Here is a 26,274-nt window from a genome sequence, read left to right as displayed (position 1 = left end):
TGTTGTATCAAGAAATGACATTTTTCATGTCAGTATTCATTATTTCTTTGGGCCCCCTATGGCCCTATGCTAAACGGTGCACAGGGCCCGCTATGGCCCTAAGCTAAATGTTGCACGGGGCCTCCTATGGCCCTAAGCTAAATGGTGCACAGGGCCCCCTATGGCCCTATGCTAAATGGTGCACTTGCAATCTTGGTGTCTTCCAGACTCCATCACAGGACATATAATTTACCTAATCATGCTCTAATCTCTAAGCAAATTAAGAAACATTTTTCATTAAAAGATTTAATGAAAAATTGTGTGTGATACACATATACTGTATATAATATAGTGATACGTATTTAAGCTCTTAGATGTAGCAAAAGGCAAAAACATTATTCAAATCAGTATATAATAATGAGTACACATATATTCTGTGGATTTCAGTCTTAAAATGCTTATTTATTAAATAAATATCTTTACACCTGAAGGCAGGGAGTTTCTAGAGCATTGTGAAAAATTTCCCAGACTGATTTAGATGTTAATACCTTTTCAGAAGAAAAGACACAAGAGCTTTCAGAAAACATTAGGTAAAAAATGGTATTCAAATATTAATATGAGACTGTGATTGCTTAGCAATGTATAAAACGCCGTTGAATGCAGATTATGAAAATAACATAATAACCCAACAGAACATAATGTGATCTAACAAAAACAGCTTTTGATTCCTAAAGATTGTATAATAATTCATGCAATATCTTTTTAAGGGTATTATTGGAAAACAATCAGGATGAAGACAAAAGAATTGAACGTGTTAATACTGAGTAAGTTTTTGAGCCAGGCTGATGTTTTTCACGCTTAACATTTCACCCATAATTTATTATTGCAGATTTTGTATGATATACTACTACTACTACTACTACTACTACTACTACTACTACTACTACTACTAATAATAATAATAATAATAATAATATCTCTTGCTACTATAGGTGTCATTCTGCAAATTTCATTTGGGCAATCAGCATGCATTGAAAGAACTACAGACAACACACTGGGAACCTCAACTACTGTTAGTGAAACATCAGAATCTCCCATTGTCACATCTTCAACATCACCAAGTTCGTCTACTGGAACAGAAGCAGAAACAACACTGGGAACCTCAACATGTCTTAGTGAAACATCAGAATCCCCCGTTGTCACATCTGCAACATCACCAAGTTCATCTACTGGAACAGAAGCAGAAACAACACTGGGAACCTCAACAGGTCTTAGTGAAACATCAGAATCCCCCGTTGTCACATCTGCAACGTCACCAAGTTCGTCTACTGGAACAGAAGCAGAAACAACACTGGGAACCTCAACAGGTCTTAGTGAAACATCAGAATCCCCCGTTGTCACACCTGCAACATCACCAAGTTCGTCTACTGGAACAGAAGCAGAAACAACACTGGGAGCCTCAACTAGTCTTAGTGAAACATCAGAATCTCCCACTGTCACATCTTCAACATCACCAAGTTCGTCTACTGGAACAGAAGCAGAAACAACACTGGGAACCTCAACAGGTCTTAGTGAAACATCAGAATCCCCCGTTGTCACATCTGCAACATCACCAAGTTCGTCTACTGGAACAGAATCAGAAACAACACTGGGAACCTCAACAGGTCTTAGTGAAACATCAGAATCTCCCACTGTCACATCTGCAATATCACCAAGTTCGTCTACTGGAACAGAAGCACAAACAACACTGGGAACCTCAACAGGTCTTAGTGAAACATCAGAATCCCCCACTGTCACATCTGCAACATCACCAAGTTCGTCTACTGGAATAGAAGCAGAAACAACACTGGGAACCTCAACTAGTCTTAGTGAAACATCAGAATCCCCCGTTGTCACATCTGCAACATCACCAAGTTCGTCTACTGGAACAGAAGCAGAAACAACACTGGGAACCTCAACAGGTCTTAGTGAAACATCAGAATCTCCCACTGTCACATCTGCAATATCACCAAGTTCGTCTACTGGAACAGAAGCACAAACAACACTGGGAACCTCAACTAGTCTTAGTGAAACATCAGAATCTCCCACTGTCACATCTTCAACATCACCAAGTTCGTCTACTGGAACAGAAGCAGAAACAACACTGGGAACCTCAACAGGTCTTAGTGAAACATCAGAATCCCCCGTTGTCACATCTGCAACATCACCAAGTTCGTCTACTGGAACAGAAGCAGAAACAACACTAGGAACCTCAACTAGTCTTAGTGAAACATCAGAATCTCCCACTGTCACATCTTCAACATCACCAAGTTCATCAACTGGAACAGAAGCAGAAACAACAGTGGGAACCTCAACTAGTCTTAGTGAAACATCAGAATCCCCCGCTGTCACATCTTCAACATCACCAAGTTCGTCTACTGGAACAGAAGCAGAAACAACACTGGGAACCTCAACAGGTCTTAGTGAAACATCAGAATCCCCCACTGTCACATCTGCAACATCACCAAGTTCGTCTACTGGAACAGAAGCAGAAACAACACTGGGAACCTCAACAGGTCTTAGTGAAACATCAGAATCCCCCACTGTCACATCTGCAACATCACCAAGTTCGTCTACTGGAACAGAAGCAGAAACAACACTGGGAACCTCAACTAGTCTTAGTGAAACATCAGAATCTCCCGTTGTCACATCTTCAACATCACCAAGTTCGTCTACTGGAACAGAAGCAGAAACAACACTGGGAACCTCAACAGGTCTTAGTGAAACATCAGAATCCCCCGCTGTCACATCTTCAACATCATCAAGTTCATCTACTGGAACAGAAGCAGAAACAACACTGGGAAACTCAACTAGTCTTAGTGAAACATCAGAATCTCCCGCTGTCACATCTGCAACATCACCAAGTTCGTCTACTGGAACAGAAGCAGAAACAACACTGGGAACCTCAACAGGTCTTAGTGAAACATCAGAATCCCCCGTTGTCACATCTGCAACATCACCAAGTTCGTCTACTGGAACAGAAGCACAAACAACACTGGGAACCTCAACAGGTCTTAGTGAAACATCAGAATCCCCCACTGTCACATCTGCAACATCACCAAGTTCGTCTACTGGAACAGAAGCAGAAACAACACTGGGAACCTCAACTAGTCTTAGTGAAACATCAGAATCCCCCATTGTCACATCTGCAACATCACCAAGTTCGTCTACTGGAACAGAAGCAGAAACAACACTGGGAACCTCAACTAGTCTTAGTGAAACATCAGAATCCCCCGTTGTCACATCTTCAACATCACCAAGTTCGTCTACTGGAACAGAAGCAGAAACAACACTGGGAACCTCAACTGGTCTTAGTGAAACATCAGAATCTCCCGTTGTCACATCTTCAACATCACCAAGTTCGTCTACTGGAACAGAAGCAGAAACAACACTGGGAACCTCAACAGGTCTTAGTGAAACATCAGAATCCCCCGCTGTCACATCTTCAACATCATCAAGTTCATCTACTGGAACAGAAGCAGAAACAACACTGGGAACCTCAACTAGTCTTAGTGAAACATCAGAATCTCCCGCTGTCACATCTGCAACATCACCAAGTTCGTCTACTGGAACAGAAGCAGAAACAACACTGGGAACCTCAACAGGTCTTAGTGAAACATCAGAATCCCCCACTGTCACATCTGCAACATCACCAAGTTCGTCTACTGGAACAGAAGCAGAAACAACACTGGGAACCTCAACTAGTCTTAGTGAAACATCAGAATCTCCCGTTGTCACATCTTCAACATCACCAAGTTCGTCTACTGGAACAGAAGCAGAAACAACACTGGGAACCTCAACAGGTCTTAGTGAAACATCAGAATCCCCCGCTGTCACATCTTCAACATCATCAAGTTCATCTACTGGAACAGAAGCAGAAACAACACTGGGAACCTCAACTAGTCTTAGTGAAACATCAGAATCTCCCGCTGTCACATCTGCAACATCACCAAGTTCGTCTACTGGAACAGAAGCAGAAACAACACTGGGAACCTCAACAGGTCTTAGTGAAACATCAGAATCCCCCACTGTCACATCTGCAACATCACCAAGTTCGTCTACTGGAACAGAAGCAGAAACAACACTGGGAACCTCAACTAGTCTTAGTGAAACATCAGAATCCCCCATTGTCACATCTGCAACATCACCAAGTTCGTCTACTGGAACAGAAGCAGAAACAACACTGGGAACCTCAACAGGTCTTAGTGAAACATCAGAATCTCCCACTGTCACATCTGCAATATCACCAAGTTCGTCTACTGGAACAGAAGCACAAACAACACTGGGAACCTCAACTAGTCTTAGTGAAACATCAGAATCTCCCACTGTCACATCTTCAACATCACCAAGTTCGTCTACTGGAACAGAAGCAGAAACAACACTGGGAACCTCAACAGGTCTTAGTGAAACATCAGAATCCCCCACTGTCACATCTGCAACATCACCAAGTTCGTCTACTGGAACAGAAGCAGAAACAACACTGGGAACCTCAACTAGTCTTAGTGAAACATCAGAATCCCCCATTGTCACATCTGCAACATCACCAAGTTCGTCTACTGGAACAGAAGCAGAAACAACACTGGGAACCTCAACTAGTCTTAGTGAAACATCAGAATCCCCCGTTGTCACATCTTCAACATCACCAAGTTCGTCTACTGGAACAGAAGCAGAAACAACACTGGGAACCTCAACTGGTCTTAGTGAAACATCAGAATCTCCCGTTGTCACATCTTCAACATCACCAAGTTCGTCTACTGGAACAGAAGCAGAAACAACACTGGGAACCTCAACAGGTCTTAGTGAAACATCAGAATCCCCCGCTGTCACATCTTCAACATCATCAAGTTCATCTACTGGAACAGAAGCAGAAACAACACTGGGAACCTCAACTAGTCTTAGTGAAACATCAGAATCTCCCGCTGTCACATCTGCAACATCACCAAGTTCGTCTACTGGAACAGAAGCAGAAACAACACTGGGAACCTCAACAGGTCTTAGTGAAACATCAGAATCCCCCACTGTCACATCTGCAACATCACCAAGTTCGTCTACTGGAACAGAAGCAGAAACAACACTGGGAACCTCAACTAGTCTTAGTGAAACATCAGAATCTCCCGTTGTCACATCTTCAACATCACCAAGTTCGTCTACTGGAACAGAAGCAGAAACAACACTGGGAACCTCAACAGGTCTTAGTGAAACATCAGAATCCCCCGCTGTCACATCTTCAACATCATCAAGTTCGTCTACTGGAACAGAAGCAGAAACAACACTGGGAACCTCAACTAGTCTTAGTGAAACATCAGAATCCCCCATTGTCACATCTGCAACATCACCAAGTTCGTCTACTGGAACAGAAGCAGAAACAACACTGGGAACCTCAACAGGTCTTAGTGAAACATCAGAATCCCCCACTGTCACATCTGCAACATCACCAAGTTCGTCTACTGGAACAGAAGCAGAAACAACACTGGGAACCTCAACTAGTCTTAGTGAAACATCAGAATCCCCCATTGTCACATCTGCAACATCACCAAGTTCGTCTACTGGAACAGAAGCAGAAACAACACTGGGAACCTCAACTAGTCTTAGTGAAACATCAGAATCCCCCGTTGTCACATCTTCAACATCACCAAGTTCGTCTACTGGAACAGAAGCAGAAACAACACTGGGAACCTCAACTGGTCTTAGTGAAACATCAGAAACTCCCGTTGTCACATCTTCAACATCACCAAGTTCGTCTACTGGAACAGAAGCAGAAACAACACTGGGAACCTCAACAGGTCTTAGTGAAACATCAGAATCCCCCGCTGTCACATCTTCAACATCATCAAGTTCATCTACTGGAACAGAAGCAGAAACAACACTGGGAACCTCAACTAGTCTTAGTGAAACATCAGAATCTCCCGCTGTCACATCTGCAACATCACCAAGTTCGTCTACTGGAACAGAAGCAGAAACAACACTGGGAACCTCAACAGGTCTTAGTGAAACATCAGAATCCCCCACTGTCACATCTGCAACATCACCAAGTTCGTCTACTGGAACAGAAGCAGAAACAACACTGGGAACCTCAACTAGTCTTAGTGAAACATCAGAATCTCCCGTTGTCACATCTTCAACATCACCAAGTTCGTCTACTGGAACAGAAGCAGAAACAACACTGGGAACCTCAACAGGTCTTAGTGAAACATCAGAATCCCCCGCTGTCACATCTTCAACATCATCAAGTTCGTCTACTGGAACAGAAGCAGAAACAACACTGGGAACCTCAACTAGTCTTAGTGAAACATCAGAATCCCCCATTGTCACATCTGCAACATCACCAAGTTCGTCTACTGGAACAGAAGCAGAAACAACACTGGGAACCTCAACAGGTCTTAGTGAAACATCAGAATCTCCCACTGTCACATCTGCAATATCACCAAGTTCGTCTACTGGAACAGAAGCACAAACAACACTGGGAACCTCAACTAGTCTTAGTGAAACATCAGAATCTCCCACTGTCACATCTTCAACATCACCAAGTTCGTCTACTGGAACAGAAGCAGAAACAACACTGGGAACCTCAACAGGTCTTAGTGAAACATCAGAATCCCCCGCTGTCACATCTTCAACATCACCAAGTTCGTCTACTGGAACAGAAGCAGAAACAACACTGGGAACCTCAACTAGTCTTAGTGAAACATCAGAATCTCCCGTTGTCACATCTTCAACATCACCAAGTTCGTCTACTGGAACAGAAGCAGAAACAACACTGGGAACCTCAATAGGTCTTAGTGAAACATCAGAATCCCCCGCTGTCACATCTTCAACATCATCAAGTTCGTCTACTGGAACAGAAGCAGAAACAACACTGGGAACCTCAACTAGTCTTAGTGAAACATCAGAATCCCCCATTGTCACATCTGCAACATCACCAAGTTCGTCTACTGGAACAGAAGCAGAAACAACACTGGGAACCTCAACAGGTCTTAGTGAAACATCAGAATCTCCCACTGTCACATCTGCAATATCACCAAGTTCGTCTACTGGAACAGAAGCACAAACAACACTGGGAACCTCAACTAGTCTTAGTGAAACATCAGAATCTCCCACTGTCACATCTTCAACATCACCAAGTTCGTCTACTGGAACAGAAGCAGAAACAACACTGGGAACCTCAACAGGTCTTAGTGAAACATCAGAATCCCCCGCTGTCACATCTTCAACATCATCAAGTTCATCTACTGGAACAGAAGCAGAAACAACACTGGGAACCTCAACAGGTCTTAGTGAAACATCAGAATCCCCCGTTGTCACATCTGCAACATCACCAAGTTCGTCTACTGGAACAGAAGCAGAAACAACACTGGGAACCTCAACAGGTCTTAGTGAAACATCAGAATCCCCCACTGTCACATCTGCAACATCACCAAGTTCGTCTACTGGAACAGAAGCAGAAACAACACTGGGAACCTCAACTAGTCTTAGTGAAACATCAGAATCCCCCATTGTCACATCTGCAACATCACCAAGTTCGTCTACTGGAACAGAAGCAGAAACAACACTGGGAACCTCAACTAGTCTTAGTGAAACATCAGAATCTCCCACTGTCACATCTTCAACATCACCAAGTTCGTCTACTGGAACAGAAGCAGAAACAACAGTGGGAACCTCAACTGGTCTTAGTGAAACATCAGAATCTCCCGCTGTCACATCTGCAACATCACCAAGTTCATCTACTGGAACAGAAGCAGAAACAACACTGGGAACCTCAACAGGTCTTAGTGAAACATCAGAATCTCCCACTGTCACATCTTCAACATCAGCAAGTTCGTCTACTGGAACAGAAGCAGAACCAACACTGGGAACCTCAACTAGTCTTAGTGAAACATCAGAATCTCCCGCTGTCACATCTGCAACATCATCAAGTTCGTCTACTGGAACAGAAGCAGAAACAACACTGGGTACCTCAACAGGTCTTAGTGAAACATCAGAATTCCCCCGTTGTCACATCTGCAACATCACCAAGTTCGTCTACTGGAACAGAAGCAGAAACAACACTAGGAACCTCAACTAGTCTTAGTGAAACATCAGAATCTCCCACTGTGACATCTTCAACATCACCAAGTTCATCTACTGGAACAGAAGCAGAAACAACAGTGGGAACCTCAACTAGTCTTAGTGAAACATCAGAATCTCCCGTTGTCACATCTGCAACATCACCAAGTTCGTCTACTGGAACAGAAGCAGAAACAACACTGGGAACCTCAACAGGTCTTAGTGAAACATCAGAATCCCCCACTGTCACATCTGCAACATCACCAAGTTCGTCTACTGGAACAGAAGCAGAAACAACACTGGGAACCTCAACTAGTCTTAGTGAAACATCAGAATCCCCCACTGTCACATCTGCAACATCACCAAGTTCGTCTACTGGAACAGAAGCAGAAACAACACTGGGAACCTCAACAGGTCTTAGTGAAACATCAGAATCTCCCACTGTCACATCTTCAACATCACCAAGTTCGTCTACTGGAACAGAAGCAGAAACAACACTGGGAACCTCAACAGGTCTTAGTGAAACATCAGAATCTCCCACTGTCACATCTGCAACATCACCAAGTTCGTCTACTGGAACAGAAGCAGAAACAACACTGGGAACCTCAACTAGTCTTAGTGAAACATCAGAATCTCCCACTGTCACATCTTCAACATCACCAAGTTCGTCTACTGGAACAGAAGCAGAAACAACACTGGGAACCTCAACTAGTCTTAGTGAAACATCAGAATCTCCCACTGTCACATCTGCAACATCACCAAGTTCGTCTACTGGAACAGAAGCAGAAACAACACTGGGAACCTCAACAGGTCTTAGTGAAACATCAGAATCCCCCGTTGTCACATCTTCAACATCACCAAGTTCGTCTACTGGAACAGAAGCAGAAACAACACTGGGAACCTCAACTGGTCTTAGTGAAACATCAGAATCTCCCACTGTCACATCTTCAACATCACCAAGTTCGTCTACTGGAACAGAAGCAGAAACAACACTGGGAACCTCAACTAGTCTTAGTGAAACATCAGAATCTCCCACTGTCACATCTGCAACATCACCAAGTTCGTCTACTGGAACAGAAGCAGAAACAACACTGGGAACCTCAACAGGTCTTAGTGAAACATCAGAATCCCCCGCTGTCACATCTTCAACATCACCAAGTTCGTCTACTGGAACAGAAGCAGAAACAACACTGGGAACCTCAACAGGTCTTAGTGAAACATCAGAATCTCCCGCTCTCACATCTTCAACATCACCAAGTTCGTCTACTGGAACAGAATCAGAAACAACACTGGGAACCTCAACAGGTCTTAGTGAAACATCAGAATCTCCCACTGTCACATCTTCAACATCACCAAGTTCGTCTACTGGAACAGAAGCAGAAACAACACTGGGAACCTCAACAGGTCTTAGTGAAACATCAGAATCTCCCGCTCTCACATCTTCAACATCACCAAGTTCGTCTACTGGAACAGAATCAGAAACAACACTGGGAACCTCAACAGGTCTTAGTGAAACATCAGAATCTCCCACTGTCACATCTTCAACATCACCAAGTTCGTCTACTGGAACAGAAGCAGAAACAACACTGGGAACCTCAACAGGTCTTAGTGAAACATCAGAATCTCCCACTGTCACATCTTCAACATCACCAAGTTCGTCTACTGGAACAGAAGCAGAAACAACACTGGGAACCTCAACTGGTCTTAGTGAAACATCAGAATCTCCCACTGTCACATCTTCAACATCACCAAGTTCGTCTACTGGAACAGAAGCAGAAACAACACTGGGAACCTCAACTAGTCTTAGTGAAACATCAGAATCTCCCGTTGTCTCATCTTCAGCATCACCAAGTTCGTCTACTGGAACAGAAGCAGAAACAACACTGGGAACCTCAACAGGTCTTAGTGAAACATCAGAATCCCCCACTGTCACATCTGCAACATCACCAAGTTCGTCTACTGGAACAGAAGCAGAAACAACACTGGGAACCTCAACAGGTCTTAGTGAAACATCAGAATCCCCCACTGTCACATCTGCAACATCACCAAGTTCGTCTACTGGAACAGAAGCAGAAACAACACTGGGAACCTCAACAGGTCTTAGTGAAACATCAGAATCTCCCACTGTCACATCTGCAATATCACCAAGTTCGTCTACTGGAACAGAAGCACAAACAACACTGGGAACCTCAACTAGTCTTAGTGAAACATCAGAATCTCCCACTGTCACATCTTCAACATCACCAAGTTCGTCTACTGGAACAGAAGCAGAAACAACACTGGGAACCTCAACAGGTCTTAGTGAAACATCAGAATCCCCCGCTGTCACATCTTCAACATCATCAAGTTCATCTACTGGAACAGAAGCAGAAACAACACTGGGAACCTCAACTAGTCTTAGTGAAACATCAGAATCTCCCGCTGTCACATCTGCAACATCACCAAGTTCGTCTACTGGAACAGAAGCAGAAACAACACTGGGAACCTCAACAGGTCTTAGTGAAACATCAGAATCCCCCGTTGTCACATCTGCAACATCACCAAGTTCGTCTACTGGAACAGAAGCAGAAACAACACTGGGAACCTCAACAGGTCTTAGTGAAACATCAGAATCCCCCACTGTCACATCTGCAACATCACCAAGTTCGTCTACTGGAACAGAATCAGAAACAACACTGGGAACCTCAACTAGTCTTAGTGAAACATCAGAATCCCCCATTGTCACATCTGCAACATCACCAAGTTCGTCTACTGGAACAGAAGCAGAAACAACACTGGGAACCTCAACTAGTCTTAGTGAAACATCAGAATCTCCCACTGTCACATCTTCAACATCACCAAGTTCGTCTACTGGAACAGAAGCAGAAACAACAGTGGGAACCTCAACTGGTCTTAGTGAAACATCAGAATCTCCCGCTGTCACATCTGCAACATCACCAAGTTCATCTACTGGAACAGAAGCAGAAACAACACTGGGAACCTCAACAGGTCTTAGTGAAACATCAGAATCTCCCACTGTCACATCTTCAACATCAGCAAGTTCGTCTACTGGAACAGAAGCAGAACCAACACTGGGAACCTCAACTAGTCTTAGTGAAACATCAGAATCTCCCGCTGTCACATCTGCAACATCATCAAGTTCGTCTACTGGAACAGAAGCAGAAACAACACTGGGTACCTCAACAGGTCTTAGTGAAACATCAGAATCCCCCGTTGTCACATCTGCAACATCACCAAGTTCGTCTACTGGAACAGAAGCAGAAACAACACTAGGAACCTCAACTAGTCTTAGTGAAACATCAGAATCTCCCACTGTGACATCTTCAACATCACCAAGTTCATCTACTGGAACAGAAGCAGAAACAACAGTGGGAACCTCAACTAGTCTTAGTGAAACATCAGAATCTCCCGTTGTCACATCTGCAACATCACCAAGTTCGTCTACTGGAACAGAAGCAGAAACAACACTGGGAACCTCAACAGGTCTTAGTGAAACATCAGAATCCCCCACTGTCACATCTGCAACATCACCAAGTTCGTCTACTGGAACAGAAGCAGAAACAACACTGGGAACCTCAACTAGTCTTAGTGAAACATCAGAATCCCCCACTGTCACATCTGCAACATCACCAAGTTCGTCTACTGGAACAGAAGCAGAAACAACACTGGGAACCTCAACAGGTCTTAGTGAAACATCAGAATCTCCCACTGTCACATCTTCAACATCACCAAGTTCGTCTACTGGAACAGAAGCAGAAACAACACTGGGAACCTCAACAGGTCTTAGTGAAACATCAGAATCTCCCACTGTCACATCTTCAACATCACCAAGTTCGTCTACTGGAACAGAAGCAGAAACAACAGTGGGAACCTCAACTAGTCTTAGTGAAACATCAGAATCTCCCGTTGTCACATCTGCAACATCACCAAGTTCGTCTACTGGAACAGAAGCAGAAACAACACTGGGAACCTCAACAGGTCTTAGTGAAACATCAGAATCCCCCACTGTCACATCTGCCACATCACCAAGTTCGTCTACTGGAACAGAAGCAGAAACAACACTGGGAACCTCAACTAGTCTTAGTGAAACATCAGAATCCCCCACTGTCACATCTGCAACATCACCAAGTTCGTCTACTGGAACAGAAGCAGAAACAACACTGGGAACCTCAACTAGTCTTAGTGAAACATCAGAATCCCCCGTTGTCACATCTTCAACATCACCAAGTTCGTCTACTGGAACAGAAGCAGAAACAACACTGGGAACCTCAACTGGTCTTAGTGAAACATCAGAATCTCCCGCTGTCACATCTTCAACATCACCAAGTTCGTCTACTGGAACAGAAGCAGAAACAACACTGGGAACCTCAACAGGTCTTAGTGAAACATCAGAATCCCCCACTGTCACATCTGCAACATCACCAAGTTCGTCTACTGGAACAGAAGCAGAAACAACACTGGGAACCTCAACTGGTCTTAGTGAAACATCAGAATTTCCCACTGTCACATCTTCAACATCACCAAGTTCGTCTACTGGAACAGAAGCAGAAACAACACTGGGAACCTCAACTAGTCTTAGTGAAACATCAGAATTTCCCACTGTCACATCTTCAACATCACCAAGTTCGTCTACCGGAACAGAAGCAGAAACAACACTGGGAACCTCAACAGGTCTTAGTGAAACATCAGAATCCCCCACTGTCACATCTGCAACATCACCAAGTTCGTCTACTGGAACAGAAGCAGAAACAACACTGGGAACCTCAACTAGTCTTAGTGAAACATCAGAATCTCCCACTGTCACATCTTCAACATCACCAAGTTCGTCTACTGGAACAGAAGCAGAAACAACACTGGGAACCTCAACTAGTCTTAGTGAAACATCAGAATCTCCCACTGTCACATCTGCAACATCACCAAGTTCGTCTACTGGAACAGAAGCAGAAACAACACTGGGAACCTCAACAGGTCTTAGTGAAACATCAGAATCCCCCGTTGTCACATCTTCAACATCACCAAGTTCGTCTACTGGAACAGAAGCAGAAACAACACTGGGAACCTCAACTGGTCTTAGTGAAACATCAGAATCTCCCACTGTCACATCTTCAACATCACCAAGTTCGTCTACTGGAACAGAAGCAGAAACAACACTGGGAACCTCAACTAGTCTTAGTGAAACATCAGAATCTCCCACTGTCACATCTGCAACATCACCAAGTTCGTCTACTGGAACAGAAGCAGAAACAACACTGGGAACCTCAACAGGTCTTAGTGAAACATCAGAATCCCCCGCTGTCACATCTTCAACATCACCAAGTTCGTCTACTGGAACAGAAGCAGAAACAACACTGGGAACCTCAACAGGTCTTAGTGAAACATCAGAATCTCCCGCTCTCACATCTTCAACATCACCAAGTTCGTCTACTGGAACAGAATCAGAAACAACACTGGGAACCTCAACAGGTCTTAGTGAAACATCAGAATCTCCCACTGTCACATCTTCAACATCACCAAGTTCGTCTACTGGAACAGAAGCAGAAACAACACTGGGAACCTCAACAGGTCTTAGTGAAACATCAGAATCTCCCGCTCTCACATCTTCAACATCACCAAGTTCGTCTACTGGAACAGAATCAGAAACAACACTGGGAACCTCAACAGGTCTTAGTGAAACATCAGAATCTCCCACTGTCACATCTTCAACATCACCAAGTTCGTCTACTGGAACAGAAGCAGAAACAACACTGGGAACCTCAACAGGTCTTAGTGAAACATCAGAATCTCCCACTGTCACATCTTCAACATCACCAAGTTCGTCTACTGGAACAGAAGCAGAAACAACACTGGGAACCTCAACTGGTCTTAGTGAAACATCAGAATCTCCCACTGTCACATCTTCAACATCACCAAGTTCGTCTACTGGAACAGAAGCAGAAACAACACTGGGAACCTCAACTAGTCTTAGTGAAACATCAGAATCTCCCGTTGTCTCATCTTCAGCATCACCAAGTTCGTCTACTGGAACAGAAGCAGAAACAACACTGGGAACCTCAACAGGTCTTAGTGAAACATCAGAATCCCCCACTGTCACATCTGCAACATCACCAAGTTCGTCTACTGGAACAGAAGCAGAAACAACACTGGGAACCTCAACAGGTCTTAGTGAAACATCAGAATCCCCCACTGTCACATCTGCAACATCACCAAGTTCGTCTACTGGAACAGAAGCAGAAACAACACTGGGAACCTCAACAGGTCTTAGTGAAACATCAGAATCCCCCACTGTCACATCTGCAACATCACCAAGTTCGTCTACTGGAACAGAAGCAGAAACAACACTGGGAACCTCAACTAGTCTTAGTGAAACATCAGAATCCCCCACTGTCACATCTGCAACATCACCAAGTTCGTCTGCTGGACCAGAAGCAGAAACAACACTGGGAACCTCAACAGGTCTTAGTGAAACATCAGAATCTCCCGTTGTCACATCTGCAACATCACCAAGTTCATCTACTGGAACAGAAGCAGAAACAACACTGGGAACCTCAACTAGTCTTAGTGAAACATCAGAATCCCCCACTGTCACATCTGCAACATCACCAAGTTCGTCTACTGGAACAGAAGCAGAAACAACACTGGGAACCTCAACAGGTCTTAGTGAAACATCAGAATCTCCCGCTGTCACATCTGCAACATCACCAAGTTCGTCTACTGGAACAGAAGCAGAAACAACACTGGGAACCTCAACAGGTCTTAGTGAAACATCAGAATCTCCCGTTGTCACATCTGCAATATCACCAAGTTCGTCTACTGGAACAGAAGCAGAAACAACACTGGGAACCTCAACTAGTCTTAGTGAAACATCAGAATCTCCCGCTGTCACATCTTCAACATCACCAAGTTCGTCTACTGGAACAGAAGCAGAAACAACACTGGGAACCTCAACTGGTCTTAGTGAAACATCAGAATCTCCCGCTGTCACATCTTCAACATCACCAAGTTCGTCTACTGGAACAGAAGCAGAAACAACACTGGGAACCTCAACAGGTCTTAGTGAAACATCAGAATCCCCCATTGTCACATCTGCAACATCACCAAGTTCATCTACTGGAACAGAAGCAGAAACAACACTGGGAACCTCAACAGGTCTTAGTGAAACATCAGAATCCCCCACTGTCACATCTGCAACATCACCAAGTTCATCTACTGGAACAGAAGCAGAAACAACACTGGGAACCTCAACTAGTCTTAGTGAAACATCAGAATCTCCCACTGTCACATCTGCAACATCACCAAGTTCGTCTACTGGAACAGAAGCAGAAACAACACTGGGAACCTCAACTAGTCTTAGTGAAACATCAGAATCCCCCGCTGTCACATCTTCAACATCACCAGGTGTTACATCAGAGCTACCATCAACTTCTACTTCAGAATCAACTAAAGCTATCACAATGGAAACCTCAACAGGTGTTACATCAGAAAAACCATCAACTTCTGCTTCAGGATCAACTACAGCTTTCACACTAGAAACATCAACAGGTGTTACATCAGAGCCATCATCTGTTTCTTCATTATCAACTACAGGCATCACACAGCACACATCAACAGGTATTACACCAGAGCCACCATCTAGTACTCTTTCAAGATCAACTACAGGCATCACACCAAAAACATCAGCAGGTGTTACATCAGAACCACCATCTAGTACTATTTCAAGATCAACTACTGGCATCACACCAAAAACATCAACAGTAGTCACTTCACAATCAATTCCAACTTCTCCTTCCAAATTAACTACAGGTATTACACTGGAATCTTTTAATTTAACATTCAGTTATTTTTAGTTCACATATAATTTATCTTAGCATTCTCAAACCTTATATCTATTTGGCATTTATATTTACTTATATACTTTTCCCCTTCCTGTTTTCACAGATGAATCTACAACAAGAGCAGTTGACATACAGTATATAAGCTTTACAACTGATGAAACATTTAATTCTACCCTCTCAGACCCATCTTCACCTGCCTTCACTGAACGAGCAAACCTTGTCAAAACAAAGGTCTGTCTCATTTATTAGAATGTACATGTAGTGTATCTGTACACATTGATTTGACATTTAAGTTATAACATTTATGTAATATCTATATAATCATCCCTGCATGCTTTTTTTCATTAATGGACAGTAATGGGTTATTTTTTAACTAAGGTTTAGGATATTAAGATGTCGAGGATTTTTTTGGGTGTGCAAGGATTGCAGAATGACTACAACATATTTAGGTCTTCATGACCTTTGAAAGTGCATCTTGGTTTTGCTAATTTCATACATAACCAGTACTGTGTAAGAATGTGAGTTTTGCTGTAAATGTACCTGAGGTCTATGTAAATGAGTTCAGCAGACCATAATCAAACTTAGAGCAGCATCTCAATTCAGCACAGTCATTTGATGCTTTGGTTATTACATCAGCATTAACAAAATGTAATCTTTAAAAAAAAAATGTCGAAACTGCCTTCTGGATAAGTTCCAAAATCATTGTGGCAGTAATTCAGAGAATTTATGTAGGTTGTGATTGCCTAATGAAGATAAAGCCTTTAATGTCTTGCTGAAATGTTGAATCTTTACTTTAGTACTCTTTTTTTTTTTTTTACAGCTTGAACCAATCTTAAAGAAAAATTTCAGCAACTTTATTAACCTAACAGTGATTCGTTTCAGGTGTGTATTGATCTCACTTCTGTTCTATTTCTTTTAAATCCTATATGACTTTTCCATAAGCTCCATGTTGCTGATAAATTGTCTGCTTACATTTGTTCATCTGCATAGATCTGGATCAATCATCACAGATATGAATTTATACTATACAAATATAGGGGTTATTCCCACTGATGATGAAATCATTTTCACAATACGGACAGCAGATACAGGTTTTAACATAACAAACGTTTTTGGTAAGTATGAATCACACATTTATTTAAAGTTCAAATGGGAAAAGTAGCATTTAAACTTCTAATGGATATTTTGATTGTGAACCTCTGATTACTATAGGGGTTACCCTTGTGTGGCAGCTTTTTGTATTTTGATTTTTCCAAATAGCCAATCTGGAGGTGACTCAGTTAAACTGAGTGCTGTCTTATTGTGAATTATACTAATATATGTAGCTTATATCTTTATTAAGTCTTTACCTCAGAAGAATGCTAATCCCACCTTTTATTTTAATTACAGTAACAAATTTAGCTACTACGACTACTATTCCAACCACACCAACTACAGCAAAAGTACCTACTACTATTAGTAGAACAAGTACTATTACTACCACAACCACCAGCAGCACAAAAACACCAACAATGACCACTACAACACTACGACCATCAACCACCACTACAACCACAATACTACGAACAACACCAACAACACTCACCACAACTACCATCACCACCACAACACCACAACCAAAAACCACCATCACAACAGCACAGCTGACAACAAAAACAACATCACCAACAACCACCACCAAACCATCACAATCAACAAATATTATTACGACCACAGCAACACAACGACCAACAACCACCACCACAACAGCACAGCTGACAGCAAAATCAGCATCACCAACAACCACCACCAAACCATCACAACCAACAACTATTACTACGACCACAACAACACAACGACCAACAACACTCACCACAACTACCATCACCACCACAACACCACAACCAAAAACCACCATCACAATAGCACAGCTGACAACAAAAACAACATCACCGACAACCACCACCAAACCATCACAACCAACAACTATTACTACGACCACAACAACACAGCGACCAACAACCACCACTACGACGCCACAACCAACAACAACTTCAACAACAACAACAACAACAACAACAACAGTTGCACCAACCCGTCCCCAACCAACTGTTGAGATGAATGTTGGTCTCAAGGAACCTTATGTTCCAGCACTTAGTGATTCTAAGAGTAATGAATTCAAAAAATTGGCTGCCATAGTGACTGCAGTGGTAAGTGTGAGACAGTCCACTGAAACATAAATATTCAAAACAGAACACTTTTCTGTTTGTCATAAAAACATACAAAAGGTTTTGTTTACTGACTATATAAAGAAACAGCGATAAAAGTTCTAATGGTAGTATAATAACACAAATATTTATTTATTTATTTATTTATTTATTTATTTTTTGCAGTTGGATGAGATCTATAAAGCACTATACGGCCCTCTGTTCATCCGGACCATTGTCCTAGCCTTCAAGTGAGAATCAAATGCATAATTTACAATTCATACATTTTTATAAATGCATATATCTTAGTTAACACAGTAGAAATTGGCTAAAACAGTATGTTATTGTCTGTCCTGTAATATTCATGCAGTTCCAACCCTAACTCATATAATTGTAATTCCAACCCTAATCGAGTTAAATTCTAGATTGTTTAGACAGATTAGCATAGTAGCATAATAGTAGAAAGAGCTACTGCTAAAAAGTACAAGAATTTGATATTAACAAAGAATTTTTCCCTCAGACCTCTGGCCAGACGTGCAGCTGATAATACACAAGCAGATGTCCAGCTGGTATTCAATGAGAACTCCACAAAACCTGTCCCAGCCGGTGATGAAATAGTGCAAGTTCTGAAAAATGCTGCAGAAAATAACAATACTAATACTAACTTATTTGATGCCACCACAATCACTCTCGTCAGTGAGTATACAGTATCTAAATTTATATATATATATATATATATATATATATATATATATATCTCAAACTCTGTATATGTACCCTATATATCTCCTACCAGATATTTGCATTCATACGCTATATTTCTCTTTCCAGATCAACCATACAATATCCCTGTGCAATTCCGAACAAATGGCACTTTTGTTGCAGCTCTCTCAAATACTAGTTCCGATTTATTCATAAACAGATCAGTCATTATTCAACAAGGAGTAAGTAAGAAATCAGCACAAATTGGTTTACAGGATTACTTTTATACAGACACAAAACAGAACCAGTCCCTTTCACAAATACAAGCAGAAATATACTATGGACTCTAATAATCACATTAACTTCCACAAACATAAATTACACAAATATGGGATATAATCACTAACGGGCACAACACACACAACAAATAAATGCAGAGACATTTGTATCTGTACCAACATTGTGAAAAGGTGGAGAATAAAAAATAAATATAAAAATAATACTTAGAAGCATATACAACATATATAGTTTTTACATTACTATTTTTAAGTAAATCTGTCATATTTATTTGTGAGCAGCATCAACTATATTTGTTAATGGGGACAGCTGCATTATTTTACCCAGTAAATAATCCACTCCACAATATTTGCTTTAAAAGACTATCCCAGAACAAGCCTACTAGAGCTTAACCTGGTCCTTTTACACCTATCCTGCATTTATTTGTAGAATGTGTTTTGATTTGTGATTATATACATTTGTGCACTTTGTACATGAGCTTGTGTTTGCGAAAGGTTTTGATGCTGTTTTCCCTGAATTTTTTTAATTCATGTTTAATATTATTTTGTTAGTAAAAATTAGAAGTACTGTATATATTAGCTTTCCCATTTTAAAGGTGTTTTACACATTTTCCAGCTTATTCGTCTTATGAGTAAGAAAATCGACTATTATCGACTATTGTACCTTTAAGCAAATGTTTCTGACCTGTTTACAGCTTAAACCATTTTTCATTGAAGACTTCACTAAAACATTCAGCATCTTAACCATGTCAAACTTCAGGTATTTATACTAGATGCATTTTGCATCACAGCATAATCATGTTCATATTTAAAACCAAAAGTCATTTTACACAGTTTTTTTTTTTTTTTACTAACTCGCTTTATCTTTGCCTATCTAGTAATGGAGGTCCTAGAGCAAATTCAGATACAATTCTGAACTTCATGGACGTGGCTTTTGCCAGCTCTGGTGGACTTCCCAACATCACCCAAATTGGGCAAACTATGCTTAGAGCAGCCAGAAATAACAGCCTTCCCTTCACGATCTTTACCAATAACATCACAGTGAATGGCACACGTAAGTAGTATATACGTGTATTATATAGGAAGAAATATTTATGTAAGAAATAAAACACTTAGGGATGTGCTATTACATAATAATAATGGCATGATAATCAGTGACAGGGTGGTGCGATGCAGCCCAGCACAAAACGGAGGTACAGTTACCAACCCGAAGTTATTTTAGTTTTGTTTATATATTTTCCAATAACAACCTCTCTTGTAGTGCTTTTTTTCTATTATACTACAGCAATTTAGCCAATGATTACAATTTGCAATTTATAAATCAATGATATGTCATACTCTTTAACCGTTTATAGTAACATTTAAGGTTGTTGAGCGTCTGCAATACAAGTAGGTCCTGTTATCACTAACGTTATAGTAACTATAAAGTAAGTAAGTAATCCATCTTAGATTATGTGGAGCACTCGCCATACAAGTTCATGAGTAAGGTGTTACAGAAACAACAACATATTAGAAAGAACGTATTAGGATAGTGCTGTGAGTTGAATTACAGGCAACATTACTGTCAGAACTGCTGTTATAGAGACTTAAATTACACCTTCTGACCAATCAGAATCAAGAACTCAACAGCGCTGTGGTGTAATGATTTGTAACATGTTTGGGTATGTTATTTCAAGTGTGTGAACGCTCCAGTCATAAAATCACTACATCATGGTATACTGTCCAACTGATATGTCATCATGCTCCTGGTCCTAAGCTTTAGAGAACACACTTTTAATTTTTAATCAAAAACGAATAATTCTGCATTATTGTCATCATATATCTTATTATTTCTAACAATATATATTTTTTCCAACAGTAATATCAGCGAGCGACGTCAGCAGCAAGATCAGTGTTTTCATGGCATGCTTCATGGTGACTGTGTCACTTCTGTTCACATCTTCCAGCTGATTCTAAACCACATCATCCATTCAGAATGAGAACCTTGGCCAGGTTTTACACTCCAGTTACTTTAATGAAGAATGTAAATATGCCCAGCTAGTTTTTCAATAATGTTTATGCTCAAAAGGAATCTGTACAAGCCAACCTTTATGCATGTGCAAAGATAGGGTTTGGTCACAGCTTTAATTATTTATGTAATTATGCTTACTGTTATGTAAGGTTGTGATGGCTGTTTTGTAAATGAGTCTTTCTATTTGAATCAATCCTGGAGCACAATCAGCAAATTTTTAAGCTAGTGGAAGTTTAACTGTCATGTGAAAACTCGGCCAGCTAAAACGGCACTGCGCTTCCATGTCGTGTATTATTCTATTATAGATCTAAGTTACTATTAGAATGTATACTTGCACACAAACGCACATACAAAAATTTGGCTTTGGTGAAGCATGTGACATTGCATGCCTGCTTTGGCTTAAAATACTTGCCATTATCTTTTTGTATGTGTCTTAAGCTACTATTTAAATCTAGATGGTCTTTTAAGCATGAATGAAACAAAGGAAACTGCTGTCTGTAAAACACAGAATACGTACAAAAGTGGTTTGACTAGTTTTAATACCTGCCTATCAGTGCTAACTCTGGCATGTTACTCAACAACTTTGTGTGACAAAGACAATTGTATCTGCTCACATACTGTAATTTCAATACAGCAAGCAAAGAACAGAACATTATTATTATATATAGCTGACTACTAGAAACTTGCGCACTTTACAAAATTTTTATTTCTTGTTCCTGTATAATGTTCTCTGTGCTCTATGTATATTTATTTACTGCAGTGGGTATCTAGGTCCTTGGATTATGTATTTTATTGAAACCTTTTATGCTGTATTGTGCTTGCATTGACTGTAGCACTTCATATTTATAAATGCATAATGCAGCAGCTCTTCAGGTCCAATTATGTACCTTAAATGAATTAAATAAAAATTTAAATACGCTATACTCACACGTCTTGATGAATGTACCTTTTGTTCTAAAAAAAAATGTATGTGATCATCACCAAAATCAATCAAAATTGATCAAGATCATCAATAATTTATTGTTTCTGGAATTTCTTTTAAACTATTCAAAATACACGAGGTTCCTTTTCTGGAATAACTTCTTACTAACTTTGAAGCACTCAGTAGTACAAAAAAATAAATATTACCAAATGCTTAGATTGTTGTGCAATTTGTACAGTTATTTTATTTATTTTATTTTAGCAATTTCATTAGATTTTTTTTTTAAAATCCTCAGTGTTTTGTCATTTTGTGTTTTGTAAACCTTCCTGTTAGCACACAATGGTAGCCTACTAATATGCCTTTTGTCATGTATATTCTATTGTCTCTACATTGTTAGAAAGAAATTCAAAGTTAAAGTTCAGCTAGGTCAAATTTAACCCCACAACTTCACAATCCTTAGAAGCGTTTTCCGATATAAGCACGAGGGCGAGGCTGTGCCGTCTAAATTCTGAGAAAAACAAAATGAAGAAATGGCTTACTGTTACGAACTTTATTTTCACTCTGTTCCCTATAAATTCACGACACCAGAACTGAACTACTAGTGACTGAACTACTACTGAAATTTTCCCTTATCTTTTTAGCCTTATAATGTCCTTGGGTATATTGAGCTTAACATATTGGTATCAATCACTTAAAAAAAACACCAAGTCTTGGTGTTTAGTAATCTTCTCTCAAAATGGTGTGACTTTTGTTCACCTAAAATCAAACAAATCATCTTATTTTCGACTTTGAATCAGTTTTCTCCTAAATGTCTCGGTGAAGTAACTCTTGTTGCTATGTTGTGGCTTAACAGAAGCGGAAAAAAAACATTCCCCGTGTCACTGTGACGCAGGAAATTTATTTGCATTGAAAACAATGACAAGATCATATCATGCCCACTGAAACATGTTTAACCTTTTGTTTTTACCCTGTCTCTACACTTCTGCACACTATTTCCTCCATTCCTCTGTCTTACACACACCTTCTGGATTTACCCTTACTTCACCTGGAGATTTCTGATGAACATAACAACCTGATGTTGTTGATAATTATTCAGTAATTAATCATCAACATGCACCGAGTCTTTATTGCTATATAATTGCATAGAATGCTGTTTCGATATTAATTAATTACTAGTTACCAAAGCAATAGTCTACCATAGCTACAATGTAGGAAGCTGCAAAGCAATATAAGATTAAGATAAGGAGTGCTGGACATCTGCGAGTCTCGAAAAGGGAGTTCTAGGTTGTTTCAAGGTCCGATGTGCAGACACTCAACTACAAAACATGTTTGTCTCCCACAGAAGAGAGATGAGAAACATTCTGTGCTAATCTACATGGCATGACCTTACACAGTATCTATCTGATACTGCAAATACACATAGTACAGAGAAAGAATAACAAATTATCTTACAGGATCAATCTAAAAATTTTATCAGTTCTTCTGTTGGTTACAATGATAATTCCATATAAATCCTACAAACAATCAACCATTTGTTCATAACACATTGTGCCAATGAGAATCGCGAATGGAGGGACAAGATAAAACCATAATGCCACCTAGTGGCAGAGTCAAAAGAAATTACAATATCTAATTTGACATTAATTTTAAAATGATATTTTTCTACTATTTACATTTATGTAGATATACTGTCAGTGGAATAATGAAATATAGTTCCTTGTTAAATTTACGTGAGTTTTTAATCATAAAATCATAAAATTGTTATCATTCAGCCTTCACAATCCAATCAAATCCCAAAGAAGTTCAGCCCAATTATCCTGTGTCACCTTTTGGAAATAAAATTGGTTAAGATTTCCAGTTTACATTGTCTTTAAACCAATTTTATAGCAGAGGTTTCATGCTGCTTGTTTGGATTTCGTTTTCCCCATGGATTAGTGTAGATATAACTGACTACAGCTCAGAAGTCACTTACTGCTTTTATCACAGGAGAAACAACACTACAGCTCTGTTTATGACACTGTTCATTTGTAAAACACCCAACTGAACACTGTACATCCATATTTGGATCAAATCTGTTCACGCATACCAACTGTACACCTGTACCAACATGATAAATCAGGCTGGTTCTTCAAATCTGGCCTGAGAGGTCTACTGTCCTGCAGGGTTTACCTCCAACCTCAAACTAACAATGTTTAAGGCAGAATGCTACTATAGAGGACTTATTTCTATGAAAATTTCAGGTTCGTATCTGGTCCCCCACCAGAGATATTCAACCCGAAAGTGAGGGGAATTTTTAAAAATCGCACTTTCACAACCCCTTGAAAAAATAAAAATAAGAGAAATCTCAAACCTGAAATGTTCTGCATGCACACTATACTTACCTAGGTACCCCATGAAAAAATAAAGTCTGAGACTCGAACCTTTCCCATTATAAATTGACCCTAAAAGTGGAACTGTGAGCAATCTTGAGCATTACATTTGGATTTAAGCTCTAAGTCTAAGGAACAAGAATGGGTAAAAATGTTTATATACTGTATATACATGTAATGTGCTCTAGAGATCAGCTTTTGTTACAAGGAGCTAGGACCATCCTGAGCCGAGATATTGAGATTTTTGTAAACAGCTGTGTAACCAAAATTTGTTGTGTGCCATGACACGAAGATGGCCGTCATAGTTAAACCAAGTAATATATATATATATATATATATATATATATATATATATATATATATATATATATATATATATATATATTTTAAACTGTTGATTTTGCAATGCCAATACATAGAGGTAATCACTCAAAAAAATTGTAAAATTAAAAACAGTAAAGCAATCCGCATTGGACCATTTGAGATGGAATGACCCATATTCAAATGAACAAGATCTCATGTTATCCTTTGAATCAGCTTTCAAAGCAGCATTGGTTAAGCACCCCTTGCTGCTATCGTTTGACTTTTACGGAAATACTGTTTATTTTATATGATATGGCTACAGAGGGAGAAAAATGCACCAAAACGGTTTGATGTGAAGCAGGAAATTCATTGTCTTTACACAAAAGGTACATAGGCACCCTACTGTAATTCTACCTTCTTCTTCTTTTTCTGGATAGGGTGTCTATGTCAGCCCATAGAACTGTCTGGTAAAAAGTTATGAAATTTGGCATAGTTCTTGGGGAGGGTCTAAGGAATATTCTGACCAAATGTGGACCAAGTGCTGCTAACACTCTAGCACCACAATCGGGTCAAATTTCTGCCTGATTTGGAAGTATGTTTAACGTACAGTTCAACGTACCCTATCTTAATTTCTGCCTAATTAGATTTTCCACAATCATTTTGGCAGACATCATCTTTTGAAGACTCCAGATGGTTTGCCCATAATTGGCCAACAAATCTGACCACCAAAAGCCACCAAACAGGGTGTGAGGCTGTATCTCAGCAATGACTTTGCACACTGATCCAATCTTGGCAGGCTTCTTCAGGAGACTTGAGACTATTGAAAAAAAATCCTGGCCAGCGCCACCTAACTGTCTAAAGTTACAGTAGCATGCTAAAAATACTTCTAATGCATCTAAGTGCCATTTTTGCTACACCTCCTACAGATTTTTTCCAATCTTCAACAAATTTGGCTCACATAATGTTGAGACCTGTCTAAACAACTGTCTACTGCCATTCTAGTCATTCACTGTGCTATTATACAGACAACACATGACTTGCAGGGTTTAATATCAAATAGCATTTTTATCGAGCGTTTTCCAATAATAAAAAAAGAAAGACAGGTAAGTATAAAACAGGTATATGTTTGGTGCAGGTATTTGCACAAAGTGGGAAAAAAAGGACCAGTCCGTTGAGAAAAATATTTCAGGTCAGAGCAGTAGCAATCATGACCACAGGTCAGAGTAGCAACAGATAACACCACATGCCACAGCAGTAGTGGCAGCTGCACCAGCAATGCCGCCCCGCAGCCCATTTGTCCATTTGTTCATATCTCCTATAGTCAGAGAATTCCACCACTGTCCTTGGTCAAAACATGCATATCATGAGTGAAACTACAAATCACTCTTGAATCCCTTTGCCTAAAGTGCTCTGCTTTCCTGTGATTGCTTAGGCAACAGTTGTAGCGGGTCTGTGAATGAATGTCACCGAGTCTGGGTGCTTGGCCCTCGAAAATGCTGCTTGCAGCATTCATTTTTATTTATTTATTTGTATATTTATTTTACTTTCTTAAAACTTATACAACGTGTGGCCTAATGGGAGTATCCTGACTT

At 40.4% G+C, this 26,274-nt stretch overlaps 2 protein-coding genes across 2 annotated transcripts; one reads left to right on the top strand and one right to left on the bottom strand.

Moving 5' to 3' along the window:
• Positions 1 to 837: 837 nt before the first annotated feature.
• LOC128604043 (serine-rich adhesin for platelets-like) lies at positions 838 to 15,793 on the bottom strand. Its single transcript, XM_053618815.1, has 7 exons — positions 15,727 to 15,793; positions 15,475 to 15,639; positions 11,042 to 13,383; positions 10,745 to 10,843; positions 6,289 to 7,674; positions 5,299 to 6,090; positions 838 to 5,100 (listed from the first exon to the last, which is right to left on the bottom strand). The coding sequence occupies exons 1-7, from the start codon at positions 15,791 to 15,793 to the stop codon at positions 838 to 840; spliced, it is 9,114 nt and encodes a 3,037-aa protein (XP_053474790.1).
• Positions 15,794 to 17,509: 1,716 nt separating this feature from the next.
• Positions 17,510 to 22,015, top strand: LOC128604515 (uncharacterized). The gene is made up of 7 exons (XM_053619686.1): positions 17,510 to 18,082; positions 18,266 to 18,330; positions 18,600 to 18,775; positions 18,911 to 19,023; positions 19,773 to 19,837; positions 19,956 to 20,131; positions 20,936 to 22,015. The coding sequence occupies exons 1-7, from the start codon at positions 17,990 to 17,992 to the stop codon at positions 21,025 to 21,027; spliced, it is 780 nt and encodes a 259-aa protein (XP_053475661.1). The 5' UTR covers positions 17,510 to 17,989; the 3' UTR covers positions 21,028 to 22,015.
• The last annotated feature ends 4,259 nt before the right edge of the window (positions 22,016 to 26,274 follow it).

The sequence above is a fragment of the Ictalurus furcatus genome, chromosome 29 (assembly GCF_023375685.1).
Source record: "Ictalurus furcatus strain D&B chromosome 29, Billie_1.0, whole genome shotgun sequence".
Taxonomy (NCBI): Eukaryota; Metazoa; Chordata; class Actinopteri; order Siluriformes; family Ictaluridae; genus Ictalurus; species Ictalurus furcatus.
This window is presented reverse-complemented; position numbering and strand designations above follow the sequence as displayed.